Source organism: Lissotriton helveticus, chromosome 4_1 (genome assembly GCF_964261635.1).
Source record: "Lissotriton helveticus chromosome 4_1, aLisHel1.1, whole genome shotgun sequence".
Lineage (NCBI taxonomy): Eukaryota > Metazoa > Chordata > Amphibia > Caudata > Salamandridae > Lissotriton > Lissotriton helveticus.
Genome location: NC_136063.1, coordinates 145887490 through 145913586, shown reverse-complemented (window position 1 = coordinate 145913586; position 26097 = coordinate 145887490). Strand labels below are relative to the sequence as shown.

The following is a 26097-nucleotide window of genomic DNA, read 5'->3' as shown; positions in this document are numbered from 1 at the left end:
GGTGGTTTGCTGTCCACCCCTCCTGTTGTTTCCACGTCCACTCGCCCTCCTGCGAAAGGACTGGCCCCTATGTTGATATTGCCAGTGCTGTTTTTGCTGGCCTTGTTGCGTATGGGTGTCGCTTTGGTGGGAATATTGGAAGGACTGATGCGACGTTCCCGGCTGGTTCCCCCCTCTCCCGTGTGGTCACCGTGATGGGGTCCCTCTCTTTGCTCCCCTGAATTGCAAGGCCCACATGGATCTTGCGGTGTCGTTATCTTTTTTGAGCTGTGAGAGCTTGTCGTCCACTGGTGCTCCGAACAGTGTTTCACCGTTGAACGGGGTGTTCAGTATGTTGTGTTGCACCTCTGGTTTAAAGCCCGATATCCTGAGCCAGGCTTGCCTTCTTTCTGTGATACCCAGCATCATAAGTCTGCTGGCAGTGTCTGCACCGTCCAGTGCTGTTTTTAGGCAAGAGTTTGCCAAGTTCTTCCCCTCCTCTACCAGGTGCGAAGCCCTTTGTTGGTATTCCTGAGGGAGGTGTTTCACCAACTGTCCCAGTTCCTCCATTATTTGGTAATGGTGTCTGTTGAGCAGTGCGTTTGATTTAGCCATGCGCCAGTGCAAAGCGGCATTCCTTTCGATTTTTCTTCCTGTTAGGTCCATCCTTCTGCTCTCTTTGTCTGAGGTGGACCTGAAGTAGTTGGAACATTGGCCCTTTTCCTTGCTGTTGCAGTAATGATAGAGTCAGCAGTGATCGTCCCCTGTATGTAGGGTGGGTCCTTTGAGGAGTGTTTGTATTTTTTCTCCGTCCTTGGCGTGACAGGTTTACAAGTAGCGGGCTCCTTGAATGCCTCTCTTCCTTGTCCTTTGATGCTTTCAAGCATTGGCAACTACTGGTTCCTAGTCTGCATTGGGAGTAGTGTCTCTACTAGGAAATCCCCTTTCGGCACCTCCTCTTCGAGCTTGACTCTGAACGCTGTTGCTGCGTTCTTGATGCATTCATTATAAAGGCCGATGTCGTCAGGCGGCGAGGGCCTCGCTGGATATGTGTCTATTCCCTCTTCTGGACTCTCAGCTTCGATGTCCTGCCACTCTACCGCCTGTGTATCCGAGTATGTCGATTCTTGGTACGCCCTCTGGTCGTCATCTCCCTCCTCTTCATAATAGGGGGTATCATCTTCCTGATACGCCAGATCTTCCAAGCTCTCTGGCGTTGCTTCGACCTCGAAGTCTTCCTCTTCTTCCTCGACCAACTGTACTACAGGTGACTTGGGCCTCAACAGAATTGTGTAAGATTTCATTTTTTCGTCGAAATCTTTCTTTCACTGCAGGATGTTCTCCATCTCTGCCTCGAGTCTTCTCTTCTTTCTTTCCATCTCCGCCGCCTGGTCGGCGTCGAGTGGTTGTGCCGCTCTTTGCCGTGCAAGATGGCGTTGAGACTGGTTTCGGCGTCGAGACTGGTTTCGGCGGCGCGACTGTTTTCGGCGGCGCGACTGGTCTTGCATCTTTCGTCGTCGACTTCGAAGTTGTTTTCGGAGTCGAGCGCTCCTTTTCTTGAACGGACAGACTGTCGAGAGTCTTTCGGGCCTTTTTGGGGCGTAGAGTCTCCTACCTTTTCTGTTGTCTTCTTATTATCGGTCTCTGCGACCGTGTAGCCGATGTCTTCTTCGGCGGCGTAATCCTCCTCGTCGGTCGAGAGCCCCAGGTCTCGAAGGGACGGTGGTTGGCCCTTGCCCTGCATGGTGTAGTTTGCTATTCTTTGCCTCTCTCTCACTCGAAGGGTCTTTGGCGTGAACGCTGAGCAGGCGTTGCAGTCCTTGCTTTCGTGGTCGACCGGCAGGCAGAGGTTACAGACTGGATGTTGGTCCTTCTGCGTGTACTTGTGGTGACAGTTGCGGCAGAATTTGAATGGTGTGTTGTCCATGTCTTTGCGTTCAGGGGGCCCCCTGATTGCGCATTCTCCTCTGGACGTCGAATTGCGTTGACATTTTTTCTTTCTTCGTCGTCCTTTCGATGGTGTAGTCTTCCTTCGTCTTCTCAAAGGTTTTTCTTCCAAAAAACTCGAGTTTTGCTTCTCTTCTCTCCTGATCTCTGGAGCCCTCTCGGGAACGATCCAGACCCAACGACGGAAAAAAGAATCTGAAGATGGCGCCCAAGGGTGGGAGCTTCCGCAGGAAGCATGCCGATGTCACAGGAAGGACACCAAAAGGTGGGACGTCGACGCCCACCTGGGCTACGAAAAAAAAAAGAAAAGACTACGATTACGGACCCAACCACTAGACCGCGGAATAATGCACAGCATAGTGAATCCAGAAGATTCACGCTGCAAAACTTGTTCATCTGATAGAGACTTCTTGCGGCAGATTCCTTACCTTTGGAATAGATACCCCAGCAAAATCATCTGCAGGCCTGCAGGACCGAACAGGCAAAGTGCCCATTCCTGTGGACCGGACTGTCCAGGAAGTAGTGTTTGGCAAAAGTGTGCAGGGAAGCCCACATTGCTGCCTGACAGATCTCCTGTAACCAGAACTTCACGAGCCAACGCAGTGGTCGCCGCTTTATCCCTGGTGGCATGAGCACGCAAGCCATCAGGAGACTGCTTCTTGGCAAGTGTGTAGCAGATTTTGATGATGAGCACAACCTATCTGGAAATTGTCCGTTTTTGCACCTTCCGACCTTTATTTGCACCCACATACCCCATGAAGAGATGGTCGTCCACCCGGAACTCTTGTGTGCAGTCAGGGTAGGACGCTCTTTTTAGTTCCAGATGGTGAGGTCGTTCCTCTTCTTTAGAGGGATGCGGAGGAGCATAAAAAGTAGACAAGGTGACAGATCGGCCTGCCTGAAAAGGGGCGATTGCATTTGGCATAAAGGAGGCCCTTGTGCCTAGCACCACTTTGTCAGGATAGACTCGGGGGTAAGCAGCTTAGATTACAAGGCCTACAGCTCACTCACTCTGCGAGCAGATGCAATTGCCACAAGGAAGACTGTTTTCAGTGTGAGACGCCTGAGGAGACAATTGTGTAGAGGTTCGAAAGGAGCACACATCAAAAGTCAAAACCAAATTAAGGCCCCCACTGAGGCATAATGAACGGGGAAGGCGGGAACATATAAGTTAGACCTATGTACAATATAAGACATGAACAAGGAGTTGATCAAGCAACCGCAAGAAAGCAGAAATGGCAGATAAACCTTAAGGGTTCAGAGAGCAGAGCCCTGCTGGGCAAGAGAAAACATAAAAAGCATAACTTTAGAAAGAAGGGCAGAAAGGAGATCAACTAATTTTTCTGCACACCATGCCACAATATTCCCCAATAGCAGGCGTACACAGTCTTGCTGTGGAGGGACGCATGACTGCCAAGATGACATTACAGACTTTTAGAGTAAGGTTGAAAGATGTTGCTGCTCCTAAAGCTCCAAGTCAGAAGGTGGAGAGTAGACTGGTTCGGGTGAAGAACCTTCCCCTGCTGACAGAAGATCTCGCCAAAGGGGCAGCCTGATTGGCAGATAGATGACAATGCTCAGAAGCTCGGCATACCAGACTCTCTCTGCCCAGCCCGGAGCCACAAGGATGACTTGGGCCAGGTCTTTCCTGATCTTCTTGAGAACTCTGGGCAGGAGTGGTATTGGAGGGGCGGGGGAAATGGGAGAAGCGTACAGTAGGCCTGGTCTCCACTTGAGACAAAAAGTCTCTCTGAGCAAGAGCCGCCTTGGAAACTCCAGCGCGTAAAACTGCTGACATTGAACGTTTTTGGCAGAGGCAACCAGACCTAACCAAGGATTTCCCCCTGCTGAAAGACCTTGCGCCACCTTCAGGTGGAGACGCCATTTGCAATCGGTTAGCCTTCGACAGCTGAGTTTGTCCACCCTGGTGTTCAGCAAACCTGCAAGGGTTGAACCACCAGGGAAATGCCCTGCTGTTCCAGCCATGTCGAAGGACACAGGTCTTCATGAGAAAGGGTTCATAACAAAACCTTGTCCTGTTTGTTGCAGTACCACATGACGGTAGTGTTGTCTGTGAACACCTGCACTAGCCTTCACTTGGAGGTCAAAAAGGCTTTCAATATCAGTCGGATTGCCTGGAGCTCCTGCATGTTGATGTGGAGTCCGGATTCTGCCAGAGACCAGAGTCCTTTGATCTCCACAACAGCCTGGGGCGATCCAGCCTTCAACAGCCAGTCATCAAGGTAGGGAAAGACTGGCCCCCCTAACCTCCACAGATGAGCTGCAACCACCTCCATCACATTGGTGAACACCCGAGGGGTGTTGGTAAGAACAAAAGGGAGCACTGAAAGTGCTTGAGGCCTACCGTTAACCAAAGATAGAGCCGATGGTCTGGCAGGACGGGAGTATGAAAATAAGCGTTTAGCAAGCCCAACAATACAATCCAGTTTTCAGCGTCCAGGACAGACATGTCCTGAGACAACATGAGCAATTTCAATCTCTTCCTCAAAATTCAGAGTTCAAAAATAGAGAATACGATGAAGGCCCGTGTCCTTTTTGTGAACCAGATAGTAGCAGGAACAACCACCACACCCTACTTCTGGCACCGGAATCCTCTCTATGGCTCCCTTGGCCAAGAGAGCTGTGACGACCTCACGGAGGACAGACAGATGATCCTCTGTCAGCCAACTGTGAGATGCTGGCATGGGAGGAGGGTTGTCTCGAAGGGGAGGGAGTAGCCCCTTTGGACAATCTGCAAAACCCACTGGCAGATGTTCTTGACTACCAGTGTGACACGCAATGGCAAATCCTGCCACAAACTTGGCACCCATTGTGGTAAAAGAGCACACTAGAAGGGTTTGGAGACGCTTGCAGTAGTGGGGAAGCAAACTGATCAGACCTGACCTATGTAGTCTGTGGGTATTGCACCTTTGTCCATACAGAGAATGGGAAGCATGCGTGGGCGGTGGCTTGGTGGGAATTGGCTGGGTGGAAATTGGCTGGGTGGAAATTGGCTTTGCTGGAAGCCCCTTCAATAGCCACGAAAGACAGATTAGGGTGGAAGTGGGGTCAAAGACAGGCCTAAGGACCTGGCCGTATTAGAAGAATTCTTAAAGCACTCAAGCGCTGAATCTGCTTTGTCTCTGAAGAGGTGGGTGCCATCTAAGGGCATGTCCATAAGGGAAGCTTGGACATCTCCTGAAAAGCCAGTCGCCCAGAGCTAGGCATGGCACCTAATGGCCACTGTCATGGAAACCGCTGTGCCAAGCGAGTCTGTCGTGTCAAGTCTGCATGGAATATCGAACTTTGCTACGTCTCTCCCGTCTGGGACCGCTTGAGAGAGTACAGCCCAGGCCTCATCCGGGACCTGAGGCAATACTTGCACAAACTGTATCCCACAAAGTGTGGGAATACCAGCCCAAAAGGCATGCAGTGTTCACGGACTGCAATGCCAGGCTGGCGGAAGAAAAGAAAACATCTTCTTTCCAAATGAACACACCCTCTTTGATTCCCTACCACGGGGAGCGGTAGGGAAAGCGCCATAGGAGGTGGCGGCATGAACCAACAAGCTCTCAGGGTAGGGTGTTCCATGAGGACGTTTGGGTCCCCGGCTGCTGGGCGAAGGTGGCAGGCAATCGTCCTATTCACAGGAGCCCGTTTGCTGGGTTTGGACCAAGTACCTAAAAAGATCTCAGTGAGGGTGTACTGAAAGGGAGAAGGGGTTCCCACGTGGAGATTCCCGGTTGTAACACCTCAGTCATGAGATTAGTCTTGACAGGTAGCTGAAGGTCATGGACATCAGTCGCCCTCCGCTCCACTACTGCATAGGAGGCTCCCTTCTATGTAGTCATGATAAGGGGAGAAAGCAGACCAGCATCTGGAGAAGTATCCAGGCTGCTGGATTCACCAAGTTCCTCACTCCAGTCCATACTCTGTTCTTCCTCATAGGGCTGGTATTCTAAAGGGTCCAGTGACCCCTCCCAGTCTTCTCAGAGGCCTAGCGCATGAGAATAAGGTGCTTATTTAGGAGGCAAGGCTCCCTGCTGGTGTCGGAGTTGGCATCGTATAGTGCCCATCCGGCTTCGTGTCCGAGTTGGGGATGTCGATGCCGGGGAAGGTCGAGATGCCAAGACGGGAGCTGTTGCGGATATGGGACTGTATCCCTGGGGCCCCGCTGGGACCGTAGTCGCTGGCGCAAAACCAGACGTGGTGCTTTCAAGGGGGCAGGGCCACCCAAATATAAAGTGCATGGCCTCAGAGAACTCCTTAAGTTGCTCCGGTCTTTAGAAATTCGGTGAGGCGATTAGCCATCCCAGGTGAAGATTCCAGGGAATGAGGCAGAGAATGCCAAGGCTCCCTTGACGACCGAGGAGAAGTCGAAGAGTGCTTAGACTTCTTGCGAAGAGCGCTTAGACCGCTTGCTCTTTCTTGAGCCTCGTACCATAGTGTCACAAAGACTTTGAATGGGGAGAGGACGACTTTGGGCTCCATGAACGATTCCGGGACCTTCCCCCTCGACCTCCACCGAGGCGTGTGCCGGGCCGCTATCAGCTTCAGGGACCGCTTCCTCAAAGCATTTGGGGTCATGGCCCAGCAATTCGAGGAGAACTTTTTTTTTTTGTTGCAGAGTTTTATATAGCGCGAACTAGACCCAAACTGAATCAGGTATCAGAGCGCTTTACATAGCACCAGTTACGTTACATGAGGACACGCATTCATTTTAGGCACGGGGAGATGAAGTGATTTGCCCAGAATCACAGGAGGTTTTTTGGCGTCGTTACCGAGACTCGAACCCAGATCCCCAGGTCCGAGGTCGAGCGCCCTAGCCGTTAGGCCAACTCCTCTCCCTAACACTTTGTGTTGTGGTCGCTCTCCAGACAACACTGACGGACCTGGTGCAGGTCCGTCACCGACACTGGCTAGTGACAGGCACTACAGGGTTTAAAACCAGACCTGCACGAAGACATCTCGACACACCAGGAGGTAAGACCTCAAACATTTGAAAAAATATTGAAAAGAGCCTGTAGAAAAACAACAGAGGGTTAGCTCTTCTCCGGATCATCGCTAGCTGGCACGTAAAGAAAAGAACAGACGTCAGCGCGTTTGAGTGGCGCCTATATAGGTATTGAGATGTCACTTCCAGCAAGGACGACACAGATAATGGACGCAGAGCCGGTCGACACCAGCTACTGGCGTTCAGGGGTACTGCTCACGATAATCTTCTGGATCCAGTCTGACGTCTGGGGAAATTCAAAAGGTAAGGAATATGCTGCTAGAAGTCTCCATCAGATAAAATCTATACTACATTTTTGTACAGCGGTCTGCTTCTGTAATAATCTCCAATCACAAACCTGAGCCAAAGATTACTTCTTTTGGCAACACAACTGTATATTAGATGCTACTCTCACAAATTTAGACCAGGCAAAACTATGTCTTAGCTAATGGTGGTATCATCCTTTCATATATGAAGGTGATACCTACACAACGCATTTGAGGCAGGATTGGAGCAAAGAACCAACAGATCCTGTTGGGTCTACAGAAAACCTTCCATATTATTCAAAGACTGTTGGATTAGCCCAGCTTTCAAATTATTTTTCATCTCCTTTGTCTTTCTTGCGGGTAAAATGGCATTATGTCACTTGGTAAATGAACCCTCATATTTGAGATTCAGACACAAAAGTTGATGTCTTAATGACAATACTATAGACCAGGCATCATGAGCTACTGGTAGCTATCCAGCTACCTGTCTGTAAGTAGCTCTACTCTGCAGTCGAGCCTACTAAATTAGAAGCTTTTGCTTGGTTGAATTATTATATGTATTCCAAAATTAAGAGTATATTTGAGACAACAATAAGCATTTTTTCAAAACTCACAAGCTGACATATGGAGAAAAATGGCAGAATTTCCAAAACCTATTTAAATCTGACATTTGAGTGATAAATAATGCGCCACTGTGGAGAAGTTTTACAAATATTACCTTGGTACCATATATTACCCTTATAGAGGAATTCCATTCTGGCAAAACCTTCTTTACATTACTGGAGATAACCATGTCTGATGCACTGAGGTGATTGCTATTAGTAGAGTTTCATACGGTGGTCACTAATGTAATTTTGCCTGGAGTGTTCACTATTACTAAACTAATAATAGTAGCTCTTGATAGATTTATTAAACATAAGTAGCTTGGTTGGAGACCCCTGCTATAGACTATTTACTGAGGGTTTTATGATTAGTGCATGTGAAGAAGCAGAAGATTTATACTAGGTTTTGTTGAACTCTTCCTCTGTAATTGTTAGAAATGTATGTCCAACTTCTCTCACTACCCTCAACCTTGGACTTAACAACAGTATACAATACACACCATGACTCTACAGTTATATTGGCCTCATAAGGTATGCTTAGGAAGGAGTAGTTTCTGTCCTGTAACTCCAGTTCTGTAGTAGGGGTATCTCTGTTATAGTCATAATCTAGTGAATAGTCCCGCCCATGTGCGTGGACCCCGGAGCAATCAAAAATAATCTCTTATAGTGTCAAAAAATGCAGAAATGCATAGACACTTAAGAGAGAATTTAAAGACAGATAATGCAGCCAAAAAGGCTACACTGTCCAGTACTTCAACTAGAAATTCCACCATAAAATCCACAAAACAGCAAAGCCTGTACAGATTTCCCTTGCTTAACAGCAAAATCCCTCAGGAATGATAGAGAGAAGAACCTGGACAGACAAGCCCCATAGCCTGCCATTATGTGGCTTAATTAGGATACTGTGCCTTTAAGGAACCTTCCAGAACCTTCTCCCAGTATCCCAGAATGCATAGCAGGTCCAACTTAGTTTCAGTTCTTTTTGAAGGCGTAGAAAACGCCAGACCTGTAGCATTATGAACATGAATAACTCTCCACCGGGGAGGCGGGAGGGCGCTTATGACTATAACAGAGATACCCCTACTACAGAACTGGAGTTACAGGACAGAAACTACTCCTTCTGTAGTAGGGGATCTCTGTGTATAGTCATAATCTAGTGAATAGAATGGCAAGCCCATCCCCACACCAAGCGGCGGTGGAGAATAAAATAACGCCACTACTGTGCGAACAGATTCCACAGCGAAGCCTGCCAACCTGAGCGTCTGCCCTGGCATCAGTGTCCAGGCAGTAATGCTTAGCAAAGGTATGGACCGACTTCCAAGTGGCCGCCTTGCAGATCTCTGCAATGGGAACATTACGGAGCATAGCTGTCGTAGCAGCTTTGCCCCTGGTGGAATGAGCCTTAGGTTTGCCCCCTAAGGTCTTATTAGCTTTGTAGTAACACAACTGTATGCAGGACACAATCCACCTCGAGATGGACTGTTTAGAGGTAGCAAGACCAGTCCTGACTGAGCCATAATTGATGAACAATTGGTCTGACCTACGAATATCTTTAGTCTTATCAAGATAAAACTTCAGCACCCTCCGCACATCCAGGGAATGTAAAGACCTTTCCGCTGGAGATGAAGGGTTCTGAAAGAACGTAGGCAAAGTGATAGTCTGATTGATATGAAAATCAGAAACAACCTTGGGAAGAAACTTAGGGTGAGTACGCATAACAACCTTAGCATTATGAAATACAGTATAAGGTTCTTGGCAACACAATGCCTGAATCTCACTCACCCTCCGGGCCGATGTAATGGCCACGAGGAACGCCGCCTTCCAGGACAGGTGCTGCAACGAAGCCTTATGAATGGGTTCAAAAGGCTCCTTCATCAATCTGGACAGCACCATATTCAGGTCCCATGAAGGCGAAGGAAGCCTGACAGGAGGGAACACTTTCTTCAAGCCTTCCAAAAAATCTTTGATCACAGGGATCTGGAAAAAGGAAGTCTGTGAAGGGCCTTTCCTGTAGGCAGTCAAAGCAGCCAGATGAACCTTAATGGAATGGACATTAAGGCCCGACTGCGCCAGATGTAGCAGATATGGAAGGATGACATCTTCCTTGCATGTCGTAGGGTCATAGCTCTTAGACCTACACCAGATGCAAAACCTCTTCCACTTGTAAGCATAGGAAGTCCTAGTGGAAGGACGCTTAGCCTCCTTCAGTATGTCCATACAATCCTCTGGGAGATTCAGATGGCCATATTGCACTATTTCAGGAGCCATGCCGCCAAACTCAAAGACGAGAGGTTGGGGTGCACCATCCGCCCCCCGAACTTCGTGAGAAGGTCCGGCCTGCACGGCAGCTTCATGTGAGGAAGGAGAGAACGGTGGAGCAGGTCCGTGAACCACCACTGTCTGGGCCATTCCGGGGCAATCAGAATCATTCTCGCCCTGGATTGGGACAGCTTGATGAGAACCGCCGGAATCAGGGGAATTGGTGGAAAAGCGTACAGAAAGCTGTTCGAACAGTTGATCCATAACGCATTCCCCAGCGTCCCCGGCTGGTAGTACCTGGAGGCGAAGCCTCGGCATTTGCTGTTTTCGGCGGTGGCGAACAGATCTACGTCTGGAGTTCCCCACCTTGCGAAGACTTCTCCTAGTACTTCGTCGTTTATGACCCATTCGTGGTTTTCCTGAATGAGTCTGCTCAGTTCGTCTGCCTGAACATTCTGCACACCTGGCAGATGGGTGGCCGTTATCGACAGTCCTCGAGCCAGAAGCCAGTGCCAGATCGCCTGCGCCTCCTGCGACAGAGTGCGCGATCTCGAGCCCCCCTGCTTGTTGAGGTAATACATCGTTGTCGTGTTGTCCGTCTGAACAAGCAGAGAGTTGGTCTGAAAGGACGGATGAAAGGCCTTCAGTGCCAAGTGAACAGCTCTCAGTTCCAGGAAATTGATGTGGTACGTGGACTCCGTCGGGGACCACGTCCCTTGAATTTGCAGGTCTCCGGAGTGCGCCCCCCAGCCTTGGAGAGACGCATCCGTCACGATGGTCTGTGTGGGAATGTCCTTGTGGAAGGGAACCCCTCCTTCGAGCACCACCACTTCAGAGACTGAAGAGCATGTAGAGACAGTCGTATCTTGTCGTCCCAAGAACCTCTCCTCTGGTCCCACTGATCCTCCAAGCACTCCTGCAGAGGTCTCATCTGTAGCCGTGCGTGAGGAGTGAGGAAGATGCAAGAGGCCATCGATCCCAGCAGAGAAGACACCGCCCTCACTGTCGTAGACGGAGTGTCCATGAGAGCCCGAGCCTTCCGAACGAGCGATAAACGTCGCTCTTCCGAAGGAGACACGCTTGCTGACAGCGTATTGATGGAGGCTCCCAAGTACTGGATGCACTGGACCGGAATCGGGACCGACTTGGACATGTTGATGTGCAACCCCAGCTTGTTCAAGAGAACGCACGTCTTCTGGAAGTGTGCTTGAGCTTCCGAGAAGGAGGAGGCCTTGATCAACCAATCGTCCAGGTACGGGTAGACAAACACCTTGTTCTTCCGCAGGTGTGCTGCTACCACTGCCATACATTTCGAGAATGTCCTGGGTGCAGACTTCAGCCCGAAGGGTAGCACCGTGTACTGATAGTGATTGGCGCCGACTTGAAATCGCAGAAACTTCCTGTGTTTGCATGCAATGGGCACGTGGAAGTATGCGTCCTGTAGATCTATGGCACACATCCAATCTCCTCGTTGCAGCTGAGGGTAGATCTGATGCAACGACAGCATGCAAAACTTTTCTCTGCGAATCCACTTGTTTGCCTGTCGCAAATCCAGAATGGGCCTGAACTCGTTTTTGTCCTTCTTGCGGACAAGAAAGAACCAAGAGTAAAGACCTCTTCCTCTTTGAGACAGAGGTACGCCTTCGATCGCCCTCTTCCTTAGCAGAATGTCCGCCTCAAGCTCGCGCAGTTGATACTGCGAGCTGACGGGAGGAATCGATGGAGGAGGGCTGGTGAAACGTAGACTGTATCCATTGCAAACAATATTCAGCACCCACTTGTCCTGAGTAATTTTTCTCCACTCTGCCAGAAAAAATTGAACGCTTCCCCCCACCGGAGCGGGTAACGGACGAGGGGGAAGTAACAGCTCAGGGTCGGGACCCGGCCGGGCCCTTGGTCGCGGTAGAGGACTGTTGTCGACCTCTACCACCTTGGCGTTTCTGGAAGGGCCGCCTGTACTGTTGCTGCTGTTGCTGCTGTTCAGCAGACTGTCCCCTTCCACGACCCTGCGACCCAAACCGACGTTGGTACTGTCGGAAGGGTTTCTTCTCCTTGGGCTTCTCCAAGCCCACTGCCGTCAGGGTCTCCGCCTCGGCCTTCATCCTGGCCATCTCGTCATCCGCGTGTTTCCCGAAGAGGGTATCTCCGGAAAACTGGAGATTCGCCACGCGTTGCTGTGCTTCCGGTTTCAGTGACGTCAACCTGAGCCAAGCATGGCGTCTCTGGTGAATCCCGTGGCAATATCCGTGCGCTGACAGCAAGGATATGTCCGCTGCGGCGCCGATGGCCTGGTTAGAGACCAGCATCCCCTCCTGGACGATCTCCATGAAGTCCTCCTTGCGGTCTCGAGGGACAAGGTCTGCAAACTGCTCCATCGAGTCCCACAGGGACCGGTCGTAACGCCCCAGCAAAGCCGAGTCACTGGCGGCCTTCATCGACGAGGCGGACGTCCCACACGCCTTACGACCAGCAGAATCGATCCAGCGGCTCTCCTTGTCCGGAGGCACCGTGGACGCAGGGGAGGTGGCATGAAGCTTTCGTGCAGCAGTCACGATGACTGAATCCGGTACCGGGTCCTTCCTCAAGAAGGCTGGGTCTGAGTCCGGAGCCCTGTACTTTTTTAGGATCCTGGAAGGCGCAGACTTCACCGCTGCCGGCGTCAGGAATAGCTGTTCGGCGGGCTCAAGGAGCCCCGGCACCAGAGGTAACAGGGGGCGAGACAAGTGCCTTTTGTGTAATGTCTCAAATATCAGAGGTAGAAGTCGTAGGCGCTTCAACCTTGATGCCCAACTTCGCCGCTCCACGCAGGAGAACCTCCTGAAACGTGCCGATATCGTCTATAGGAGAAACTCTAGTCTCCGGCGAATCGGACAACGTGGGCGAGTAGGAACGGGTCCCAGAGGCAGAACGTGACCTGGACCGACGTCTCTTATGATGATGCCTGGATCGTGAGGAAGATCCACGTCCACTCCTCGATCTGTCCCGTCTCCCCGAGCGAGACCTCGACCTCTTGGGTCTCGGACGTTCCTTCAGCCTCCCAGGGTCAGGAATCCTAGGCTTCTTAGGAGTCTTCTTCGGTGGCGTCGGAAACTTGGGCATCGACACCGCCCTCGGCGGGACCGGAGGTGGAGGAGTAACCGGACGCGGGGTCTGCGGAGCCGGCTTCAGAGGTGGGGTCAGAGCCTTCGGAGGCGGACCCTTCGGCACAGCCGGCTGCGAAGGAGGTGTAGAGGGCTTCATCGGAGTATCCACCCCGGAATGCGCCGTTCCCGGCGAGCCACCATCCCGTCCGGAGCGTGGGGAGCCCCCCACAGTCCTGGGCCACCCCGACCAGATCGACGAGCCACGGAACCTCGACGACGGGCGATGGTGCCTAGACGGCGACCTCGACCTCTTCGCCTGTCTCGACGTCGACCTCTTGGATCGTCTCGACGTCGACCCTTTGGACCGTCTCGACGTCGACCTCTCGGTCCGTCTCGACGTCGACCTCCTCGAGCGTCTCGACGACGGTCTCCTCGAATGCTTCGACGTCGACCTCTTCGACGTCGACCTCTTCGGCGCCGGAGACTTCTTCCGTCTCGACGGCGGCCTCGACGACGAGGATCCACTCGACGACGATGTCCTCGACTGCGAACGGCGGTGTCGCCTCGACGGCGAGCGCCGACGCCGGGCCCTCCGATGTCGACCAGTTGACGCCGACATCGACGACGAGGAGATCGACACCGGCTTCGACGGCGGCCGGAACATGTTCCTCGACGGGCGACGTTTTCTCGACCCAGAGCCCTGGGGAGACTTGGAACTGGCCGTTGACCGTCCCCTCGACGTCGTGGTCAGAGCAACTGACCCAGACGGAGATCCTGGGCGAGGGCTGGTCTTCCTGCCCCTGGGGAGCCCCCCAGAGGCCTCAGCATGGGCAAAAGGAGCCCCTCCTGACCCACCTCGTGCCTTCAACCTCCTTTCTTCAAGGCCCTGAAGTCTGATCTTCTTCCTCTCCTTCAGGGTCCTTCCAGAGAAGCCTCTGCAGATCACACAGTCCTCAGGGATGTGGGAAGAGGGAAGGCAGAGAATACAGACCTCATGGGGGTCTGACTTGGCCTTCTTCCTTGAGCACTCCGGGCACTTGTCGAATAATGCAGGCATTATGGACAAAAAAGAGTGCAGAAACACAAGAAGGAAGACACTTTTAAAGCACCAAAAAATCGAAATTAGTGTAAAACACCAACAAAACCCTTGAAAAGGGAGAGCTCAATGCTCCAGGGTCCTGCTTGCAGGAGCCGGAAAAAAGAACTGAAACTAAGTTGGACCTGCTATGCATTCTGGGATACTGGGAGAAGGTTCTGGAAGGTTCCTTAAAGGCACAGTATCCTAATTAAGCCACATAATGGCAGCCTATGGGGCTTGTCTGTCCAGGTTCTTCTCTCTATCATTCCTGAGGGATTTTGCTGTTAAGCAAGGGAAATCTGTACAGGCTTTGCTGTTTTGTGGATTTTATGGTGGAATTTCTAGTTGAAGTACTGGACAGTGTAGCCTTTTTGGCTGCATTATCTGTCTTTAAATTCTCTCTTAAGTGTCTATGCATTTCTGCATTTTTTGACACTATAAGAGATTATTTTTGATTGCTCCGGGGTCCACGCACATGGGCGGGACTATTCACTAGATTATGACTATACACAGAGATCCCCTACTACAGAAAAGCAATGTCTTTATGGGACACACAGTGGTTGAGATCAGTATTTCTGTATATAAAGGACCAGGCCAGTGCAAGGCACTGTGCTGGAATCCTATTTGTTCATAATACATTGAGACATTTTTCATAAGGCAGAAAGAAAAGCTGGTCTTTATTCACTTTCTCAAAGTAGCCCATGAGTGTGCCCTTTGACGATAAAACACCACACAGGACCTCTGCCATATCTGTGGCTGGTCTTTAGACTGTTTAGCATAAGTGTTTTAACAGGGACGGTTGTGTGAACAATTGTGATTCAATGCAAAACAAATAATGGCAACCGATCAGAACAACTTGTAGAGTGCTGAAGGAATTAATCAGTGAGGGGAGGAGGACAACAGCTAAGATTAACAGCAATAGCTTTAATAGATTCTCACAACAAAGCAGTTCAGAAAGGAGTGGAATTGATCATCGGGAGAGAAAAAATATAGATCTAAACAAGTTATTGAAAATGCAGATAGTGGCATTTGCTGGGTTCCTAAGGCTCAAGCTGTAATTTGGGGAAGGCACAGGCCTTGCAATGAGTGGCACATTTGTTCTGACACACTTGACATGCCAATATTCAAAAACTTTACATAGGGAGAAGGACCAAGCTTCTGTGAGCAAAATGGAGCCTTATGAGAAATGTACAGGAATAATGTCAAGTGCATTTGTAATCAGAAATGCAGAAAGACTTTTTTTCCTGCTTAGCTACTGGTCTCCATCACTGATCAACAGTTGATGGGCAGTTCTACAATCTCATGGTGTTACTTAGTCAAACAGTAGGTATGTCCTACTCTATACTCCCAATACCGGTCTAGCTTAACTTAAATACAACTTCCATATTGCACAGGTGGCATAGAAGTGGCACAATCAGCAATGCTCATGTATGCTAAATATATCTTGCAAGATTAATAAGCTGTCTTAAATAAGAGTGTGCTCCTTCCTGCTCTCCAGTACACCGACTGACCATCCCTCCTCTAAAAAATATTCTTGAATCTCAAGTAACAGTATTCATGTCACAAAAACCTCATGGCAATACCTACATGAATCACAAGTGAAAACAGAGCGTGTGATTTACCCACAAAATTCTTACATTACAAATTTTGTAACTAGCTGCTCCAAAATTACTAACAACGAATATTTGCTTCCACGTTTGAAAAAATGGTTGAAGTCTTGAGGACCGAACTGTCCACTTGGTTAGAATATGCTCTGCCTCTAATCCTACTGAGACTCACCTGTGCGACATAGAACAAAGCAACTGAGAATAGGGATGGAGAAAGTTTCAATGCCTGCTTTGTTCTTTGACTGACGGTTTCAAATAACAGGTGAGGAATTTAAGGTCTCCAAGATGTGTTGATGAGCAATAAGTTCTGAATGCCGTAGGAGTTCTATTTGCAAAATAAAATAGGATTTTAAATTTAGGGTCAATAAAAACTGAGCACAAACTTTGAGAATGGGCTCTGAAAACATTTTGAAATGAGTGTGTTCAGAAGAAAAGGCGATTTTTCCACATTCATCGGAACTGGACATGAAGAATTGGATCTATATGAAGTCTTGAGAAATGACAAGAGGACACCCAGGCAATGCCTACGGAGTTTCAACACTAAGAAGCTTAGTATTAATTACAGAGACTAATAGCACCAGTGTCACTCTACCATATCTCAGACCTGCTGTTGAGCTAAGGCTTAAAAAGGCCCAAGTGAAAATTGCCAGAAAACTGAAAGAAATATGTGAAGGTTAAAGTGTGGATCTCGATTCAAGATCCTGCTACACTAATCATCACCTATGGTGACATGCACTAGAGCCTAATCACTGAAAGGAGATCCTGGAAAGAGTAAAAGAGAGTACGGCAGTTTGACAGTCTTACATTTTTGACACAATAGGCACATAATGAAACGGCATAAGAAGGGATTAGGCTGCTTTGTGTTTCCACTGGATGTTTAAAGTATACAGATCTAAACTAACCATTTGTAGTGAAAAGTATACATCAAGTGTGAAATCACTCGGAGGCACGTAAGAAACAACCAATACCACTTTAACCCCTTCCACACTGATGACGAGCTCAGCTTGTCATGAGGTACACCTCTCGTACGCTCACGACGAGCTGAGCTCGTCATGAACCGCGGGATTTCGCGATTCTCAGCGCACAGCAGGAAAACGCGTAGCGCGCATGGGGTTGAAAAAGTCTGAAGTGAAATTAGTAGGATAACAGAAATCCTGAAGCGTGTGAACAACATTAAGTTTAGGAAGACTGAGCAGGTCCAATGCGAGACTGTTACATATTTTAGTTATGCGGTTAACCTTTAGTCCATACGGAGCAAACTCCAAAAGCCATATCAATAATAAACTGATGAGGGCAAGAGTACAGGGGCACCCAAAACAGCTATTTCTAAAAGTTATAAAACTCACATGAAAAGAATTTGTGAAGGCGAGCGAAAATCTTTAAACTGGAGCTTTTTTTTTTTTTAAGCCGTAGCAAAAATTTAATACTCTCTGCACAGACAAGTTTTCTGTTTTCCCAAAGCATCTGAAATTACTGAGAAGAGAAGAAGCAGATATGTGAAATTCTACTCGTAAAAATGGTAATTAAGTAACCCATGAAAGGCGGATGTGTTAAAGCAGTTACAGCGGACAGACGGATGATGGTTCTTTAATGATATCTGAAAAAAATTACTCTATACCGTCACGACTACACCAAACACAGGAGATCTAAGTAACATGCTGAGCAGAACATGTCCGGCATCATTTGAATGCATGTGAACGCAGGCAATATTTCCAATGTCTTACTCTGGTGTTTTTTCGGTGTACAGGTGGAAGGAATACAACCTCTCACCCTTCTGAAGCCACTCAAACTGATAATCTTTCCACCTTATTTGCTGCAATAACTAAGTAATAATAACAAGACGAAGAAGATAAGCAAAGCACAATTATACAGCCAAGGGTACAATGGTCTCCCAGTTCGGAGAAAGCTTCATAAATCATAGTACTGCCATCTATAAAATACATTTAAAAATGTCATAATGGCAGGCATGTGGGTGAGGTCACGAAACTATGGAATTACAATGAGTTTAGAGGACCCGGCGACACTCCTGAGTAGAGTCACTTCAGTTGACACCAAAGAACTGAAGACAGAAGTCACATCACTATGCAATGACAACATTCTGATCTTTGTATTCGGATGTACTCGCTCAGACTATAAGACTCACTTCAAGCAGCTGATGTTAATCGAACGAAGGAACCCTCAAATTGGGTGCACATTACTTACAAGCCTTTTTGCTCACAGAGCCCCTGCATGGACTGTTACATGATAAAATATGCTCCACATAAAGTGAGGAACAGACGTGTTAAAAAAAATCATAGCAAAGGTAAAGGCTAAAGTAAACAAAAAATGGAACAAGATAAAGTATCACATTTTAGAGGAGCAAAGATTGCAGGTCATTACTAATTAACAAAGACCATACAGAAAGATCAGAAGAAGTAGTGTTTGAGGGGAAAACTGAACACTGGTACGAAGCATCATGATGTGAGAGCAATCATCTACTATTTGTTCTTAAACTTTTAAGAATTTTCCAGCTACTCAACATGAATTCCAGGTACCTCAATATGAAGGAAATGGATGACCTGCAGTGACCAATCTTAGATCCCAACGGCACATCCCAGCATAACCTTGTGGGACCATCTGCTTGCACCCTGTGGGAGACCAGTGACTGTTCCACCACCTTACCTGGACAGGGTGGTGAACACCAAGTCAGAACCTCAGTCACTGAGGAACCTAAAGTGGAGACAGAAAGGCAGTCACAAGAGAGCAAAGACAGAATACATTCCGAGTAATAAACATACCAGGATATTCCAGTCTTTCAGGCTTGAAATCTGAAAGACAAGAGAGAAACGTAAAATTCCATACAGGGGTATAATGGAAAATGAGAACATAGTCCAGCACAGCTGGACATATCTCAGCAAGGCTCCAACTGCCCTCAAGCAATTGCCTTGGGCAGAAAACTGAGTGAAGCAGTACTGGTCTTTAGTTCCACTGGGTTTGAGGAGACCTAACAAATAGTAAGATTGTCTGCAAGAACGCCTATCTCCAGAGTTAACTCCCTTGAGGAATAATGACCGAAATAGTGGAGAGACAGGAGAAAAATGTTAATTTAAAACATTTTCCAAAGAACACAAGCATTTTCCTGTGACCTTGTGGCTCCATGAAACAAAGTATTATTCAACTGAGCCGTAACGAGTTTGCCGCTCCAAGGGCAATCCTTACTTAGTGGTTTTGGGGACTCCAGCTACCACTCAACATGTCTATAAAGGTGCAGCCAAATAATGTTTATCCTACGCAAGCTAACAGGTATACATGCAGTATGGATGCAATCCTCCTGATAACAAGAACTGTGCTTTGTGTTTTCCTAAGCGATCACAGTAACAAAATAGAGCTTCAGCTGGAGATGTAAACTTTTTCTCCACGCATCAACTTCGCGCATATCAACATGTTCCTTGCCATGTTCCTAATAGACTTATGCATCGCTGCCAGAACTTTAGGTGTCCTAAGTGCTTTTTGTCGCCTCAACGGCCTAACACCCATCTTCAAGCCGGAAAGTATACTGTGGCCAGTGATTCTGGTCCCAATGCAATACTCTATTTTGATCGTTCCTTTTTCCTAATCTTTCTTATGTCATTTAAAATATGTTTAATTAATTAACCATTATGATAAGCCACTGCAAAGGTGCAGTGGTGATCTTTACATGCTATCGAGTCAATAAAGGAATGTGGAAACTAAGACCTGCTGTTGAACTGTCCACTGCAGCCACACCAGCATGATCAATAGAGTGCACACTCACATTCTGCACCCTATTAAACTAGTAGGCTTCACTTTTGTACTTCCACCCAACAGGCCCACATCTGTAGCCCCGCCAGAAAAAAAAAACAGAAGAGGCTGCCCATGGGCAAACATTCAAAGTGGCTTAGTGTCACCTGGCAGTGCACTTACACAGTGAATAAATGGTTCCCACAGAGACACATCTTAATCAGGAACAAACAAGTTACAACTATCGTCCCTTTAGCTCTTCTCCAGCAACTGTATCAAGGATCCATGAAGGAGGAGTTACAGGAAAGCCTCAAACAACAATGCACTGACTACATTTTACACAAAGCCATGTCAACCCTCTCCCCTAGATAAAGGCAGAAAACATACTTGTACACATAATTCAAATATCAGGCTCTCACCAATGAAACCATAGCCCTTGTGTTTCCCTGTTGTGGGGTCTCTTGCCAACATACAAGATTTAATTTTTCCAAAAGCCTCAAAGACACTTTTGATGTCATCGTCTGACAGGTCCTGATGCACTGATGCCACATAGATCCTGTTGAAAGAGCGCGCCTCTTCTGCAAGCTGGTCAATTATTGGTTGTGCTTGTCCTATGTTACTGGGCCGGCCGACCTGCAGAGAAATGGGAGAAAATCATTAAGCGCAATGTTGACGAGTCTACTGACTTGTTCATAGAATCCAAAGTAAAGCAATATGCCTACTACAAACGAACACCTTGGTGACTACAGAATGTCCAGAACTGCCCCCATGTGAATCTAGGCATAGAGGCATCATGCTCCTGCAGAGTGACAACAGTTAAAGGTCTTGGTCTCTTCCAATGAGCTTAATCTAGCATCTTACCCTAAAAAAGTGACCTACCTGCTCTCCATTAAGATCCCTTAAACCATTTGAGCCCTGCCTGATTTAAAACTCTAGGTTCATAATTTTTATTAACATGATTTGTCATTCAATGCCCCTCCATGTTCTACTGATTTTTTCCAAATCCTTAAAAATACCTTCAACGGAAGCTCAACAGAATAGGCTACAGAGGTATTCCTTAGAATTTTTCCTTCTTGATATCGAAAGCCCATGATAGAAGGGTTATCTGATGCCGGACTTCTCCATTAGTACATCCTCAAAAAGATTACTGTGCTAACTGGGCTCTTTGGTTTGCTTATTCGCCCTAATGTTACATCAGGAAAACTTTAAAAGAAATGTACACTTTTTTCCAGCATGTATGCCAATCTAAAAGCCATATTGAGGTTGGGGTACTAGTTTTACCACAGTGTTCACTTAAGGTGAAGAAAACACATAGTATCCTATCAATCATTACCATACTGAGAATAGTTACCTGCCATCAAATGTACGAATTATAATATCAATAATCTTTAACTCCTTTCAACAGCAGACAAACTAAAGAGTGAAAATGCTACTTAACAGTATGCATCTGTTCTTGGCATGTAGAGCTGTAGATTCGTATACTAGTGCATAGATCGCCATCTGGTGTTGGGCTTGGATATTGCACTTTGTTTTTGTCTTGGAAGAAGTCTTTGTAGTCACGAGGTAGGGGACTACTCCTTAGGACGATAGTGCGCATGGGTATCAACTCCATCTCTCGATTGTTTTTGCCATGAAGGGTTATGATGGAGTTAGTAAGAAATAGAAAGAGGTGTCTCTGTTTAATGTATCTAACTAAGATAGTACTGGATCAGAAAGAGGTATCCGGGGAGGCGGGTGGGCGTATACGAACCTAAAGCTCTACATGCCAAGAACAGATGCATACTGTAGCATTTTTTCCGTTTGCGGCATATGAGCTATAGATCGTATACTTGTGCATAGACTATACAGCAGCTATCCCCTTAGCTGTGTCTACCTGTATCTGTTAGAGTGGTTTGAAAAAGTGTTCTTAATACAGCCTGGCCCACACTAGCTTGTTTTGCTTGCACATCTACACAATAGTGTTTTGTGAAAGTGTGCGGTGTAGACCAAGTTGCTGCTTTGCAGATGTCATCTAGGGGAATAATTCCTAAGAATGCCATTGAAGCCCCTAGTTTGTGTTAATGCTTCGCAAATGTGGGGACAGACTTCCACGTAGCCGCCCTACAGATGTCTGCAATGGGAACGTTGCGTAGCAAAGCCATAGTAGCCGCTTTGCCTCTAGTTGAATGAGCCTTAGGCTTACCCCCTAGAGTCTCGTTAGCCTTCTGGTAACATAGTTGTATACAGGACACAATCCCCCTAGATATGGACTGTTTGGAGGTGGCAAGACCAGTCCTGACTGAACCATAATTCACAAACAACTGATCTGACCTACAAATGTCCTTGGTCTTATCGAAGTAAAATTTTAACACCCACCTCACATCCAGTGAATGAAGGGACCTCTCCGCCGTAGAGGAGGGATGTTGAAAAATTAATTGTCTGGTTGACATGGAAATCAGATATCACCTTAGGGAAAAATTTAGGGCGAGTCCTCATGACAACCTTGGAAGCATGAAGGAATATGCTACTTACCAGTGTGCATCTGCTCTTGGCATGTAGGGCTGCTGACATTCAAATCTGTGCATAGATCGCCGCCTAGTGTTGGGTCCGGATGATTGCACCTTGTTGTCCTGGAAGAGTCTTCGAAGTATCACGAGATAGGTGACTCCTCCCCTGGACTATAGTGCGCATGGGCATCTTCTCCATCCTCAGTTTGTTTTTCGCCATTGTGGCAGAGATGGAGATAGTAAAGTAAGAGATGGCCATGCAAAAGATAATGCTGCAGCTGCGACAGGCACCGGGGAGGAGGGCGGGCGATATGAATGTCAGCAGCCCTACATGCCAAGAACAGAAGCACACTGGTAAGTAGCATATTCCGTTCGAAGCATGTGGGCTGCTGAATTCATATCTGTGCATAGACTGTATAGCAGTATCTCCTCTAGCGGTGGTTACCTGTGTCAGCTGCAGCAGTTTGAAAGAGAGTTTTGAGGACAGTCTGACCTACAGCAGCTTGCTGCTTTGCTTGCACGTCTACACAGTAGTGTTTTGTGAAAGTGTGTATGGTAGTCAATGTGGCTGCTCTACATATGTCCTCAAGAAGGATATTTCCTTTGAAAGCCATGGATGCCCCCATTTTCCTCGTAGAGTGTGCTCTTGGGGGTACGGTTAAAGTGCGTTTTGCCTTTTGATAACAAATTTGAATGCATTTAACAATCCATCTGGCTATTCCTGACTTTGATATGGGATTCCCCTTATGTTGTGGTGAAAAAGCAACAAATAATTGCTTTGTTTTCCTAAATGATTTCGTTCTGTCCACATAATAAAGCAGAGCTCTCTTTACGTCCAGTGTGAGTAGGGCTCTTACCGCTACTGACTGTGGATTTTGGAAGAACACTGGCAGTTCTATTGACTGATTGATATGGAAAGTTGAAACGACTTTTGGCATAAATTTAGGGTTTGTTCTAAGAACTACCTTGTTAGCATGTATTTGCATGAATGGTTCTTGATTTGTTAATGCTTGTAGCTCACTAACTCGCCTGAGTGAGGTATTGGCAATCAAGAATGCCACCTTCCATGTTAGAAATTGCAATTCGCATGAGTGTAAAGGTTGGAAAGGAGGGCCCATGAGTCTGGTAAGTACTATATTTAGGTTCCAGGCTGGGGAAGGTGGGTGCCTTGGAGGAATCACCCTTTTAAGACCCTCCATAAAAGCCTTGATTGCTGGTACTCTAAACAGTGAAAGGGGCTGTCTGTTTTGAAGGTATGCTGCTATAGCAGCAAGTTGTAGTCTTATTGAAGAGTAGGCTAGGTTGCATCTTCGAAGATGCAGTAGGTAACCTATAATGTTCTGAATGGAAGCGTCTAATGGGGTGATTTGGTTATTGTTGCAGTAAATAACAAATCTCTTCAATTTAGCTGCATAGCATGCTCTAGTGGTCGGTCGTCTTGCCTCCTTAATGATGTTCATACAGTCTGGAGGCAAGTTAAGGTATCCAAATTCTGAGACTTCAGGAGCCAGATCGCTAGGTTCATCTGATTGGGATCTGGGTGTCTGATTTCTCCATGGTTCTGAGTTAGAAGATGGGGTGCGAGGTGCAGCCTTTGGTGAGGAACTACTGAAAGTTCCAAGAACGTCGTGTACCACGCTGTCTCGCCCATGTGGGAGAAACTAGGATTAGTGTGAATGACTGTTGCCGCAGTTTGCGTGCTACCAGCGGGATCAGTGGTGCTGGGGGAAAAGCGTACGCAAATCTGCCTGACCAGTTCATCCATACGCATTGCCCTGTGACAGCGGATGTGGGAATCTGGCGGCAAAGTACCGGCATTTTGAGTTTTGGTTTGTGGCAAACAGGTCTATTTCTGGGTGCCCCCAACTGTTCGAAGAATGGCTGGAGATCTTCGGGGGGAATCTCCCATTCGTGAAGTTGTGGCTGTGTCTGCTGAGCAGATCCGCTATTTGATTGTCTTTTCCTGGGAGGTGTTCTGCCAGGAGAAAGATGTCTTTTGGAATTGCCCACTTCCATATGCTCTGTGCTAAGTGGGATAGCTGTGGGGAGTGTGTCCCTCCCTGCTTCTGGATATAGTACATGGCTGTCATGTTGTCCGTCCGGATCAACACAGTCTTGCTGTACGGGTATTTTTGGAACGCTTTTAGAGCTAGGAATATTGCCAGCAACTCTAGTTGGTTGATATGCAGTTTCTTTTGTTTGATTGTCCAGAGCCCTTGTACTGTGTATTGAAGTAGGTGGGCTCCCCAACCTGTCAGTGATGCGTCCGTTGTTAGTATTAGTTGTGGAACTTGCTCTTGGAACAGTCGCCCCTTGGAAAGGTTTTGTGGGTTCCACCACTGCAGAGTTGTAGGCGCGACTGTCTACCAACACTAGGTCTTTCAGTTGTCCTTGAGCTTGGTTCCACTGCCGTGCTAGGCATTCTTGCAATGGACGCATTTGTAGTCGGGCATGGGGGACAATGAATATGCAGGACGCCATCATGCCTATGAGCTGCATGAAGACTCGAGCTGGCAAAGAGTGTTGTGGCAGGAATTTGCGAATGAGCATCTGCATGCTGGTTATCCTTGCTGAGTTTGGATATGCCTTTGCTACCGAGGTGTCTATAGTAGCTCCCAGATATTGTTGTGTGTGGGATGGTTGTAAATGCGATTCTGGGTAGTTTATCGAAAAGCCTAGGCTGTGTAGCATCTGAAGTGTTTGAGACGTGCCTTTTGCACACTGTTCGTACGATTTTGCTTGTATTAGCCAATCGTCTAGGTATGGGAACACGTGGATGTGTTGCCTCGTGAGATGTGCAGCTACTGTCGCTAAGCATTTTGTAAACACTCTTGGAGCTGTGGTTACCCCAGGGGAGTACCTTGAATTGGTAGTGTTGACCTTCTATTGTGAACCTGAGGTATTTCCTGTGAGCTGGGTGGATGGGTATGTGAAAATATGCATCCTTGAGGTCCATTGTTGCTAGGAAGTCTCCTTGCTGGAGCAGCGGGAGCACTTGCTGTAGTGTGATCATATGGAAGTGCTCCGACAGTATGTATTGATTTAGGGGTCTGAGGTCCAATATTGGTCTGAGTGAACCGTCCTTTTTGGGAATAAGGAAGTATAGTGAGTATACTCCTGTCCCTTGGTGTTGAAAAGGGACTGGCTGGCCCCTTTTCCAGCATGCATTTCACCTCTTGTTGTAGCAGAGTGATGTGTTCCTTGGACATAGGACGGTGCCTGGGTGGTATGTTTGGTGGGGTAGAGGTGAGTTCTAGGCAATAGCCATACTGGATAATTTGTCGGACCCACCTGTCTGTGGTAATTGAGTTCCAGACAGGTAGGAACTGTTGGATTCTGCCTCCGACCGGCGTTAGATGGTCTGGAGGTAGTGTGATGAAGTCACTGTTTTGTGGCAGTGGAGGCTCTGGTGTTATTGCCTCCACGTTCTCGTCCCTTATTATTGTTGCCCCTATACCCTCCTCTGTTGGAGTTCTTGTTAAAGGAACCTTGTGTGTTGTTTTTGTATGTAGATGAGGTTTGTGAAGTATTGCCTCGTGTAGCTGCTCTGTATGAGGAGCGTCGAAAGGAACCTCTGCGTTGTTGAAACTGCAATGCACCCATTCATTTTGCGGTTTCCGTATCCTCCTTCGTTTTGTCTAAAATGGTGTCGACAGCAGGCCTGAAAAGGAAGTCTTGATTGACTGGTTGGTTAAGAATGGTGGATTGCACCGCGTTCTTAAAGCCAGAAATGCGTAGCCATGCATGTCTTCGTAATAAGACGCTCGTGTTAATGGACCTTGGCTGCAGTGTCTGCTGCGTCAAGCGCGCATATAATGGAGGCGTATGTAATAAATTTCCCCTCCTGTATGAGGTCAGTAGCTTGTGCCTTGAAAGGCTCAGGCAGGTGTTGCATCAAACTTTCAAGCTGGTCGTAATGTGCCCTGTCGTAACGAGCTAGTAGAGCTTGTGTATTTGCAATTCTCCATGAATTGGAGGCCAGGGATGCTACTCTTTTACCCGAGGCCTCTAGTATTTTGGACTCTTTATCAGGAGGTGGAGCTTCTCCTGTTTGTGAGT

General features: G+C 47.7%; 1 protein-coding gene across 6 annotated transcripts in view; it reads right to left on the bottom strand.

The window, feature by feature from the left end:
• The window catches only part of PUF60 (poly(U) binding splicing factor 60), a 270749-nt gene that overhangs the window by 102899 nt on the left and 141753 nt on the right, over nucleotides 1-26097 (bottom strand). For 3 of the 6 annotated variants that reach the window (XM_078686581.1, XM_078686584.1, XM_078686585.1), the window contains 2 exons: nucleotides 19972-20185; nucleotides 18592-18621 (listed from right to left, as the gene is read on the bottom strand). In XM_078686581.1, the coding sequence (XP_078542707.1) occupies nucleotides 18592-18621; nucleotides 19972-20185 (244 nt within the window). The remainder of the gene's footprint in view (nucleotides 1-18591; nucleotides 18622-19971; nucleotides 20186-26097) is intronic. The other 3 variants (XM_078686583.1, XM_078686586.1, XM_078686587.1) reach the window with 1 other exon arrangement.